At 43.1% G+C, this 11,349-nt stretch overlaps 2 protein-coding genes across 2 annotated transcripts in view; both read left to right on the forward strand.

The window, feature by feature from the left end:
• LOC103153482 (macrophage mannose receptor 1-like) overlaps positions 1–680 on the forward strand; it is a 4,427-nt gene extending 3,747 nt beyond the window's left edge. Inside the window, exon 5 of the mRNA XM_016661945.1 lies at positions 28–680. Within this exon, the coding sequence (XP_016517431.1) occupies positions 28–120 (93 nt within the window). The 3' untranslated portion in view covers positions 121–680. The remainder of the gene's footprint in view (positions 1–27) is intronic.
• Positions 681–4,646: 3,966 nt separating this feature from the next.
• LOC103153502 (galactose-specific lectin nattectin-like) overlaps positions 4,647–11,349 on the forward strand; it is a 29,000-nt gene continuing 22,297 nt past the window's right edge. Inside the window, exons 1-2 of the mRNA XM_016661946.1 lie at positions 4,647–4,767; positions 5,676–5,785. Coding sequence (XP_016517432.1) covers positions 4,647–4,767; positions 5,676–5,785 — 231 coding nt within the window. The remainder of the gene's footprint in view (positions 4,768–5,675; positions 5,786–11,349) is intronic.

Below are 11,349 nucleotides of genomic sequence, written 5' to 3' on the forward strand. Positions count from 1 at the left end.
CTGACATGTCTGCTCGGTGTGTTTCAGCTCCAGCTGAAGGTTCGGCTCCAGGCTGACATCAGACTGAGCTGGAGGAAACGGCCTGATGGGAAGATCTTCTACACCGAGAAGCAAAATTAACCCAAAGTTTCTCCACATGAGAAATTTGAGTTTTATTTTGATTACAGGAGGTAAAAGTAATAGCAAATGTTACAGTTTGAAGGTTTAGAGGTGAAATCAAAGACCTTGATTTAGCAGCTGTAGTTAAAAGCCTTTTGAGTTAAAGTCACTGGATAAATGTTGGTTTATCTGCTGTGAAATTAAAGTTAATGCTAAAGATCTTAAAAGATTAACACTGTATTATTCGTAACCATTTACATCATAGTAAGATGTTCCTTCTTTTTTCTCTTTTTTCTTTTGCTTTCTTTGTTTGTTTTTCTGACTCTTTCTCTGCCAACACTGACAGAGAAAGAGTCAGAAACAATAACCTTCAACACTAAACATTTTTTGTCAAACACAATATTTTGGTCTTTTTTACTGTCTGTTTATGAACGGAAACTTAATTCAGTCCGATCTAAACGGGGACAGCTCCCCCTGCTGGACTGTAGTTAATCTGCACCACATGTAAACTAGTTGCAGGCATATTGATGCAATGTGTGAAGACTGTTTTTAATCTAAAAATAAAAAACATATCTGCCCTCAAAATTTCTATTTCCAAGGTTTTAAAATTTAAATCTACTATTTTTGTTTACAATGTGTGGAAAAGTATTTTCTCCTCACGGGCCGATTCTGCTTTTACTTTTTGTCACATTTAATGTTTCATATCATTCAACTCACTGTAATATTGTACAAAAATTATTTGAGTTAACACAACAAGCAGTTTTCAAATGATGATTTTATTCAGTCAGGAAACAAAAAGCCTCCAATGTTTTTGGTTTCAGACCCGGACCTGGTTATTCCCTGACCTGCGGATATAATAATAATAATTCATACTGAACCTCTCTGACGGTGGATAGATCTATAAAAGGAACATTTCATACTCAGAACCGTCCAGTGTGACTGAACTAAAGCAGTTCTGCTGTGGCTCAGAGGGATTGTTGAGTTTTCACAAAATGTTGTCTCTGATGATTTTTAAAATCATCATTTGAAAACTGCTTTTTGGGATTCACTCCTTATTAAAAATTAAAAATAGATTATTTGAAACATTAAAATGTCACCAAAAAAAGGAAAAACAGAAGAAATATGTAATGGGGCAAATTCTTTTCACAGCATGACACACTGGGACGGACGGACGGATTTTCCAGCCAAATAAATGTGGAAGTGGCAATAAAACATAATCACACTGTAATAACTTTAAGTCTTTAAAAGAAGCTCAGTTTAAGAGATAAAATAATAAATTTTAACTCTTCAATTTTCCTTTTGGGTCAATAAAGTATTTTTTAAATTGAATTTGAAGAAGGATGTCAATTTTTTATAGTGTAGAGTTTTTGCAAAGGCGTTAATTTAATTGTCATTTCTAAATATTAATGTTAATATTTGTAGTGTGTCAGTGAAGTTGTGACGGGACGGATCGGGTCCCAGACGTGTGTTGACAGAAGCAGCGGTTCTGAAGGCTGATATTCACACGCCAGACGAGCCGTTTGAGTCAGACACACCCTGATGCTGTGGAGACCGGCCTAACCAAAGTAAACAGGCTCTGATGATTCAGCAGTTTGCTCGAATTAAAAATCATGATCAGGTCAGAGAGTCGATTAGTTTGACTCTTGAAAAGCTGCGAATCAAACAGCTTAAAGTCATTAAAGTGGTTCAACTGGAGATGCTCCAGTTGTGTCTGATCCAGGGTTGTTGGTTCAATTCCTCTGAAGATTCCTGTTTTTATTGCGTCAGTAAATATTTTTATCCATCTACTTTAATTTATTCACAAATAAAACTTCAGGTAGAAGTCAGCAGATTATTGACCTGAGCCAAAATATTGTTAAAGGGAATTTATTTATGAGCAAAAACTTTGAACATGCACAAAACACATTAAATGTAAAAAAAAAAAAAAAAAAAAAAAAAAAACAATTATAAAAAAATACAATTATAAAAAAAATGCTTTGGGTGTATTTACATGTTGAAATGCACCCAACATATCCGCAGGTCTGATTGGGCTCAATGGTTCTCTGCCTTGTTGAAGCTCAGCTCGCATTAACTATATATTATTACAAAGAATGAAAGTATCATTAAATATGACAGAGTTTAACCCTGAAGCCCTTCTGGAGCATTTGGAAACATGATGACTGCTGTTCATGTGACACGTGGATCCGATGACTGTTTGCTGTTCCCACCTCTGTTGTTAAAAGGATCAAATGATCGAAGATCAACAGAAAACAGAAACCCTGACGACGACTTCCTGGATGGGAACCAAATCTAGTTAAAACAACTCTACATAAATGAAACAAAATAATTCAGTTTATGAGTCTAAATGGTCTTAAATCCAAATTAATTATAATAAAGAGTTTATTCTATTACATTCCATATATTTGTGGATCTCAGAAATGAGTGGGGCAAAGTTTCCAGAAGTTTATTCAACAATTTATCATCTTCTCAAACAACAACAACAACAAAAAACACATATAACCAGCAACATGCAGAGAACGGCAGCAAAACTAAAACGTTTTAGTTCTTTAAATGTTTTAGCTGCCAGGTTCCGGCTGAGTTCACACAGTTAAACATGAACAGGTTACGTTCAAGTTCATTTGAATAAAACATTTCAGCAGCAAAGCATTCAAAGTGCTTTACATCTTAAAACACAATACAGTCACCAGTTGTGAAAATCAGAAATAAACATATTTTGTCAAATTTCATGATCAGAACCATCACCAAATATATTGATCAGTGTTCCTTTACTAATAAAAGCAGCTCTGCACTGGTCAGTTTTAGCCTTGATTTAAAGGATCTCAGTGTTTCAGCTGTTTGGAAGTTTGTTCCTGGTTTGTGGTGCGTAGAAGCCACATGCTGGTTCTGATTCTGGTTCTGGTTCTGCAGAGCAGACTAGAACCGGAAGACCTGAGGGATCTGGACAGTTGATCCAACTGCAGCAGATCTTTGATCCGTTCATTCACAGCAAATTCTCCTGTTAAAATTTCAATGTTGGTACATATTAGAGTGCAGAGACTGCAGTGTTGCCTTCACCATAACTAACTGTGAAAACATAACATTATGGGTGTTAAACATCAGAGTTCACACTTTTCAACACCAGTAATGTCGTGTTGAGCATCCCGGTACTGGACCAAGTTCTGGAAGAATCTCGCCAACTCATTTTCTTTTTGCTCTTTCTACCTTTGATAAATGCACATCTGTAGATTCTTACATAATGCACCAGATGCTATATTCCAACATCTTATTTTTTTCATGTTATATCCAGGCAAATAAAATACATACCTTTTCCATATTTTGTCAGTGAGCTTCCTGTTTTCTATAAATACCGTCTCAACATTTGTGACATGGTATTTATTTTCTGCTATCAGATGTTAAGGCAACATTTGAGGAGCATTTTCTGGATTTTAATGTTGATCAAATGCACACAGGTTCAGCTGTTTGAGGTTCAGATCTCTGATGGTTCAGATTCACTCGTCGACTTTGTAACTGTCTTTATGCGTCTCTGAAGGCTCAGGTCAGAGGTCATCCTGATCTCTGGTTTCCAGCTGTAATAACTGAAGCTGTTGATTCTAGATGGTTCCTCTTTAGGTGCAAAGATGACATGAAATGGTACCTAATGTTAACGCCATTCCTGTAAGCAAATGATTACTTAGCAAACAAAATGTAAGTGGCAGGTAAAATAAGCCTCATAATTTATTTAATAGTTTGAACATAGAAAGTGACACAACATGAAACACATCAACATGTTAATCAAGCAGCACAGATGGACAAAACTAATCCAGACTAATAACAGTTTACTGACCGACATCTGCTGCTTTTTGGAACAATAACACATAAGTGAAATAATGTCTAAAACAATGTTTAAATATAAAATAGACTTGTCTCTGTTTCTCATTAAGCTATAATCTGTTCTTACCTGAGGAGACCCAACGTCACCGTTCTGCTGCTGCCGCTGGTCTGATGTCAGCAACTCGCTAAGCTAGTCACTCACAGCTAATACTACCAAAAACAAAATTCATTTAACTGTAATTCTTTTAGCTAAACGTTTGAATATTGGAGAGGAGTTCTGTCTTTATTGCATACATGTTGGTAGTATCCTGCTGTTCACATACTGCTGGATTTATGCCTTCATCTATTATTTTACCACCTGGGCCTCATCAGGCAGGGATTTATAACAACTGAACTATTCAGCTGTTAACTTCCTGATGCCCCAACTTTGTCATTTTGATCTAAATTGCTAGTGTTACAAACAGTTTCCTTAAGTAGTTATAGTTATTCATAGCCAAAGCTAAACTCCCATTGCTGCTCAAAACTTAAGGACAGCAAACTGCCAAACTGCAGCTTTGATAGACGTGATCACACTGATGATAGCCAGTTAATCCAGAGATAATTTTACCACTGATTCTTATGGTCTTAGCTAAACTCTTGGGTCTTTGAAAACTCTGGACGAAAACTTTGGACTTGGTGTTCCTTCGCCCGGGGCCCATGGAGGTCCACTCCGGAGCCAGGCCTGGAGGTGGGGCATGATGCCGAGCACCTGGTGGCCGGGCTTTTACCCATGGAGCCCAGCCGGGATCAGCCTGAAGAGGAGACATGGGCCCCCCCTCCCATGGGCCCACCATCTGTCAGAGGGGCCAAAGAAGTCAGGTGCAGTGTGTAATGGGTAGCGGCCGAGGGAGGGGACCCTGGCGGTCTGATCCTCGGCTGCAGAAGCTGGCTATTGGCACGTGGAAAGTCACCTCTCTGGTAGGGAAGGAGTCGGAGCCGGTGTGTGAGGTTGAGAGGTTCTGGCTAGAAATAGTCGGTCTCACCTCGACACATGGCTCTGGTTCTGGAACCAGTCTCCTTGAGAGGGGCTGGACATACTTCCACTCTGGAGTTGCCCAAGGTGAGAGTGGGCAAACTTGTTGCTCCCTATCTTGGCGCATGTACGTTGGGGTTTACCCCGGTGAGCGAGAGGGTAGCCTCCCTCCGCCTACGGGTGGGGGGACGGGTTCTGACTGTTGTCTGTGCTTACGGGCCGAACAGCAGTTCAGATTAGCCACCCTTCTTGGAGTCCTTAGAGGGGGTACTGGAGAGTGCCCCTCCTGGGGACTCCCTTGTTCTGCTGGGGGACTTCAACGCTCATGTAGGCAATGACAGTGAGACCTAGAGGGGCGTGGTTGGGAGGAACGGTCCCCCCGATCTGAGTGGTGTTCTGTTGTTGGACTTCTGTGCTGGTCATGGATTGTCCATAACGAACACCATGTTCAGGCATAAGGGTGTCCATATGTGCACTTGGCACCAGGACACCCTCGGCCGCAGTTCGATGATCNAGTATGTGCATCCAGTTTAACTTGCAGGATAAATATGTTGATGATCCTCATCTAGATTAGCAGCTTTTTAGTGACATATGGTTTTATTAATCTCTGCGTTTTCTCTCTCTCTATCCACAGGCTGTGTGTCGTAAGTATTTCAACCTGACGGAAAGCAATTTATTCTCAAATTCATTTTGAGAATAAATGTCATTGTTTAGCTCTTTTTTCGTATGTGCTGCACTTCTTTGCTCTTCCCAGGTCGTCCTTCTAGTCCTAGATCTTCTCCTGCTTGTCCGTCTGGTTGGACTAAGTATGGAAATCGGTGTTTCTACTTCTATAATTCCCAGATGAACTGGGCTTCAGCTGAGGTATGAAAAAGTCAGTTCTTTCAGGAAACACTAAGAATAATTTCATACTTTGTGTAAATCTGTCACTTCATTTATTTCACTTTTTGTCATCTTTGCCCCGTCTGACCAGACGTTTGTTTCATAAATAATCAGTTTGTCATTTCATTCATGTTTTTTAGGACTGAATCTGGAATCTAGAATTTCCATCTGAATGCTTTTATTTAATTCAGTTTAAGTATCGTCACTTCACAACAACTGTTGCTTCAAGACACTAAGAACAGTTAATTCAGTTCAAGTCACTCCTGCATTTCAATAAATCCTAGTTATACATCAGTGGATCAAGTTCACTTTTTATGCGTTTTGTTGTTTACTTTATTATAACTAGTGATGGATCCGGCAACACCGATGCGTCGGCGCATGCATCAAGCCCATAGACCAAACCCGTGTCGCTGAGCGTATTGGTTTCAGTAAGTCACGTGACCGATACAGGAACTGTTTCGAAATCACATTAAACGCCAAACTGTGTTTATAAGGGAGAGAATCTGTCAAAAGCATTTGCCAAACGAATTCTTGATCTTTTACAGCATCAACTATGGAGCAGCCTCAAAGGAAACGTTTCCTCAGTGTGGGACCATTTTGATCTTATATTGGAAATAAATTTGTCTTCATTTTTGTTGTTTCATCCGGTTCTTGACAGTTTCTACTTGATCTGAATCCATTGTCAGCTGAAATTGACTCTTAGTTTGCTTTCATATCGTGTTCTGCAGGTTAAGTGTCGCATATATTTGACTAAACCGTCTTATTTAAATAAATCCACCTTTTAATGCTGAGGCATCATGAGGCATGAGAATGAAGTCCCAGATAAACTCAGATATGCAGCCATTCTACAAATTACTCAGGTGCTTTTTATAAATTTCTTCATATAAATGTAATGTTTACTTCATTTTTGGAATAAAAATTTGTGGAAGAAACNGAACACCATGTTCAGGCATAAGGGTGTCCATATGTGCACTTGGCACCAGGACACCCTCGGCCGCAGTTCGATGATCAATTTTGTCATCGCTTCATCGGATCTGCGGCTGTATGTCTTGGACACTCGAGTGAAGAGAGGTGCGGAGCTGTCCACTGACCACTACCTGGTGGTGAGTTGGCTCTGGTGGGGGGGAGGGGGGGCGGTCAGACCAAACGTGTAGTGAGGGTCTGCTGGGAACATCTGGCGGAGTTCCCTATGAGACGGAGCTTTAACTCCCATCTCCGGCAGAACTTCGAACACGTTCTGAGGGAGGTGGGGGACATTGAGTCTGAGTGGACCATGTTCCATGCCTCCATTGCCGAGGCGGCTTACCAGAGCTGCGGCCGCAAGGTTGTCGGTGCCTGTCGCGGCAGCAACCCTCGATCTTGTTGGTGAGGGATGCTGTCAGGCTGAAGAAGGAGTCCTATCAAGTCTTTTTGGCCTGTGGGACTGCAGAAGCAGCTGATCAGTACCGACGGGCAAAGCAGCATGTGGCTTGGGTGGTCGCTGAGGCAAAAACTTGAGCATGGGAGGAGTTTGGAGAGGCCATGGAGAAAGACTTCCGTTCGGCTTCAAGGCGATTCTGGTCCACCATCTGGCATCTCAGGAGGGAGAAGCAATGCAGCACCAACACTGTTTATAGTGGGGATGATGTGCTGCTGACCTCAACTCAGAACGTTGTGGGCCAGTGGGTGGAATACTTCGAAGACCTCCTCAATCCCACCAACATGCCTTCTGTTGAGGAAGCTGAGCCTGGGGTCTCTGAGTTGGGCTCTCCAATCTCTGGGGATGAGGTCACAGAGGTGGTCAAAAAGCTCCTTGGTGGCAGGGCCCCGGGATGGCAGGGCCCCAGGGGTGGATGAGATCCACCCGGAGTTCCTTAAGGCTCTGGATGTTGTAGGATTGTGGCTGATACGACTCTGCAGTATCGCATGGACATCGGGGGCAGTTCCCCTGGATTGGCAGACTGGGGTGGTGGTCCCCCTGTTCAAAAAGGGGGACCGGAGGCTGTGCTCCAATTACAGGGGGTCACACTCTTAAGCCTCCCTGGTAAGGTCTATTCAGGGGTCCTGGAGAGGAGGGTCCGTCGGATCGTCGAACCTCGGATTCAGGAAGAGCAGTGTGGTTCTGGTTCTGGTTCTGGTCGTGGAACACTGGACCAGCTCTACACCCTCAGCAGAGTCCTGGAGGGTTCTGGGAGTTCGCCCAACTGGTCTACATGTGTTTTGTGGACTTGGAGAAGGCATTTGACCGTGTCAACAGGGGGGCGATGTGGGGGGCTCTCCGGTAGGGCCCTTTGATACGGGCTGTCGGGTCCCTGAATGACCGGTGTCAGAGTCTGGTCCGCATTGCCGGCAGTAAGTCGGGCTCGTTTCCGGTGAGAGTTGGACTCCACCAAGGCTGCCCTTTGTCACCGGTTCTGTTCATTACTTTCATGGACAGAATCTCTGACCAGCCGAGGTGTTGAGGGGATCCGTTTTGGTGGCCTTAGGATCGCNTAATCCCTCATATCTAACATGCATGCAGCGACAGTGGGGAGGAAAACTTCCCTTTAACAGGAAGAAACCTCCAGCAGAACCAGAACCTGGCTCAGTCCAAACGGCCGTCTGGAGGTTTGAGAAGAAAAACAGAGAAACGAAACAGAAGGACTGATCTAGGAGTAATTTCTATGTTCATGAAAAGTAAAAAGTTAATATCAGGAGAGGGAGAATGAATGGATGATGGCAGCTTCATCTGCTGACTCCCTGCAGGAAGGAACCACATCCAGACATCAGACCAGGTGGAGCTTCTAAGGAGAAAACTGGAGAGTTGTAGCAGAGCGAGGAAGTGTTCAGGTTGTCCCCAGCAGCTCTACGTCTGTAGCAGCTTAACTACAGAGACAGTTCAGGATAACCTCGGCCATTAGAGGCCTGATGAGACAAAGTCCAGCAGAACCGTCTGGACTGGATCTCTGGATCATTGTAACGACTTTCAGAGCAACAAAATGTGCTGCTGGCCATCAAATGTCGCTACAAGTTTGTCTTCAGAGGAGTCAAACTAGACAAAGAGCTCCATCTTCTCTTTTAGTTGGACTTTTCTTAGTTTTGTAGTCCATTGATTTTAAGCCTTTTTTGCTCGATTTTAATGTTGTTTTGTTTTTTTTCCCAGAGTGATTGCATTAGTTTAGGTGCAAATCTGGCCTCCATCCACAGCAGCAGTGAGCACAGCTTCCTCAAGGCCCTGGTCAGGAGTAAGAAAGGATCGTACCAGAGAACCTGGGTCGGAGGCCACGATGCTGTCAGGGTCAGTTTTCTTCTTTTTTTCCTTATATTTTATGTTTTGGTAGTCAGGGATGGTTAGAATATATGCATAGTAAAATGTGTGATTAACAAACACTTGGTTTCAGGAGGGTGTGTGGCTGTGGAGTGACGGGTCAAAGTTCGACTACACCAAGTGGGGCAGTGGGGAACCGAACAACCTTGGTGGAAAAGAACACTGCATGGAGATCAACCTGAAAGGTGAACATGACCCATCAGCCTCTGGGCTTTTAAACATGTCCTTAAAAAGATGAAGCTTCGCAGCAAATATACTGAACAAAAATATAAACACCGCATGTCAGATATTGTTGCCATGGAGAGTTAACTGTAAATGAGCATTTGCTGCATTTGCTGACATTTTATTGTACAAAAGTAATATTTCTCTGATTTGTGTATAATTTTGAATCCATCTTGCTGTCAGTGAGCANCTCTCACCGGAGCGGTTTGCAGCCCAGTGTGAAGCGGCCGGGATGAGGATCAGTGCCTCCAAATCCGAGGCCATGGTCTTCAGCCGGAAAAGGGTAGAGTGCCTTCTCTGGGCCAGGGGGGGTCGTCCTGCCCAGGTATAGGTGTTTAAGTATCTGGGGATCTTGTTCACATATGAGGGAAGAAGGGAGAGGGAGATCGACAGGCAGATTGGTGCAGCGTCTGCCATGAAGCGGGCGCTGTACCGGTCCGTCGTGGTGAAGAGAGAGCTGAGTCAAAAAGCGAAGCTCTCGATTTACTGGTCAGTCTATGTTCCCACCCTGTGGTGGTGTAGAACCGGGTGGTGTAGAACCAGGTGGTGTCTCTACCCTCCTGGTTCTAGTCAGAACTCCAGCAGCAGCGTTCTGGACCGCTGGTTTGTCAGTCTGACCTGTAGACGCTGATGTTCTGCAGCTGATAGAAAGTCGACTTTGTAACTGTCTTTATGAGGCTCTGAAGGTTCAGGTCAGAGTTCAGCCTGATCTCTAGTTTTCAGCTGTAATAAGTGAAGCGGGTTAAGAATGACCTGGTGACATCGTACTGCAGAGCTGTGCATCATCCTGAAGTTATGGTAACTAATCTGATTTCTTGTTATAACCGGAGCTAGTGGGAGCATGTAGATATCAGACTGTAGGGATTTGGACGCGGCAGTGGCACAAGGTTAAAGCATGAGAGCCATACACAGAGGCCTCCAGCTCTTGTGGCCTTTATTTAATGGTCAGACAGGAAAGTGGGTTATGGAAGAGGGGGAAGACATGCAGCGAGGTCAAGAGGCCAGGACTCGAACCTGTGGCAGTCGCAAAAAGGACTGAGGCCTCTGAGTAAGGTCAACAACTTCAGTCTAAAGGTCATCCCTCCATCATCTTCACCAGGTTGGGTTTGAAGTTCCCATATTAAATATTGACGAGTAAAAAAAATTTTGCTTTCAGGAGGGTGTGTGGCTGTGGAGTGATGGGTCAAAGTTCAACTACACCCAATGGGGCAGTGGAGAGCCAAACAATGTTGGAGGGAAAGAACACTGCATGGAGATCAACCTGAAAGGTGAACATTACCAATCAGCCTCTGGGGTTTTGCTTAAAAATCTCCTCAGATAGATGGTGCTGTGCAGCTAATAGTTGATAAATCAAATTCATTTGATGATTTTAGTAAATCTAAGGACCTGCTGATTTAGGATCCCAGATAGATTCACCTGCTGCTGAAATATTTTCCTATTATTTATGATCTCTCTTCAGGATCCTCACGTTCCCTGAATGATATGCCGTGCACCACAAGACTTTTCTCCATCTGTGCCAAAAACCCCTAACTCCTCCTTCCTCTTCCTGAGAAATCCAACATGACCATGTGACCTTCTCACTGGTGATGTCACTTCCTCCAGGATGTCAGGCCTCGATGGCGTCTCTGCTGGAAGATACGAGGATAAAATCTGATTTCAAATAAATCTGTTGCATGAATGAACTTTTCTTGTCATGTCATTTTATTTCTTTGGGAAAAGATGATCAACTTTAGCATAATAGAGCAAGTAAATCTCCATGGTAACCTCCAGCCACTGAAAACATGAAGCCATCAGTTCTAGACACGTTGCATGTTTTTGTTTACATGCAGAAATTTCACTCATGCAGCTGGAGAGCAAAAGGACTTTTCTTCTACTTACCATCCATATCCACACTGCTGCAGCAGAACAGTCTGGTAACTAAATGACACCTGGAAATGTTGATATTATTAATTTAGTGCAGTTCGCCACAGCAAAGGGAAAAGTTTAATGAACTCACACCAAACCAACAACATGTTTGGATTGATGATTATGAAGAACT

Source organism: Poecilia formosa, unplaced genomic scaffold (assembly GCF_000485575.1).
Source record: "Poecilia formosa unplaced genomic scaffold, Poecilia_formosa-5.1.2 Scaffold351, whole genome shotgun sequence".
In the NCBI taxonomy this organism is placed as follows: domain Eukaryota; kingdom Metazoa; phylum Chordata; class Actinopteri; order Cyprinodontiformes; family Poeciliidae; genus Poecilia; species Poecilia formosa.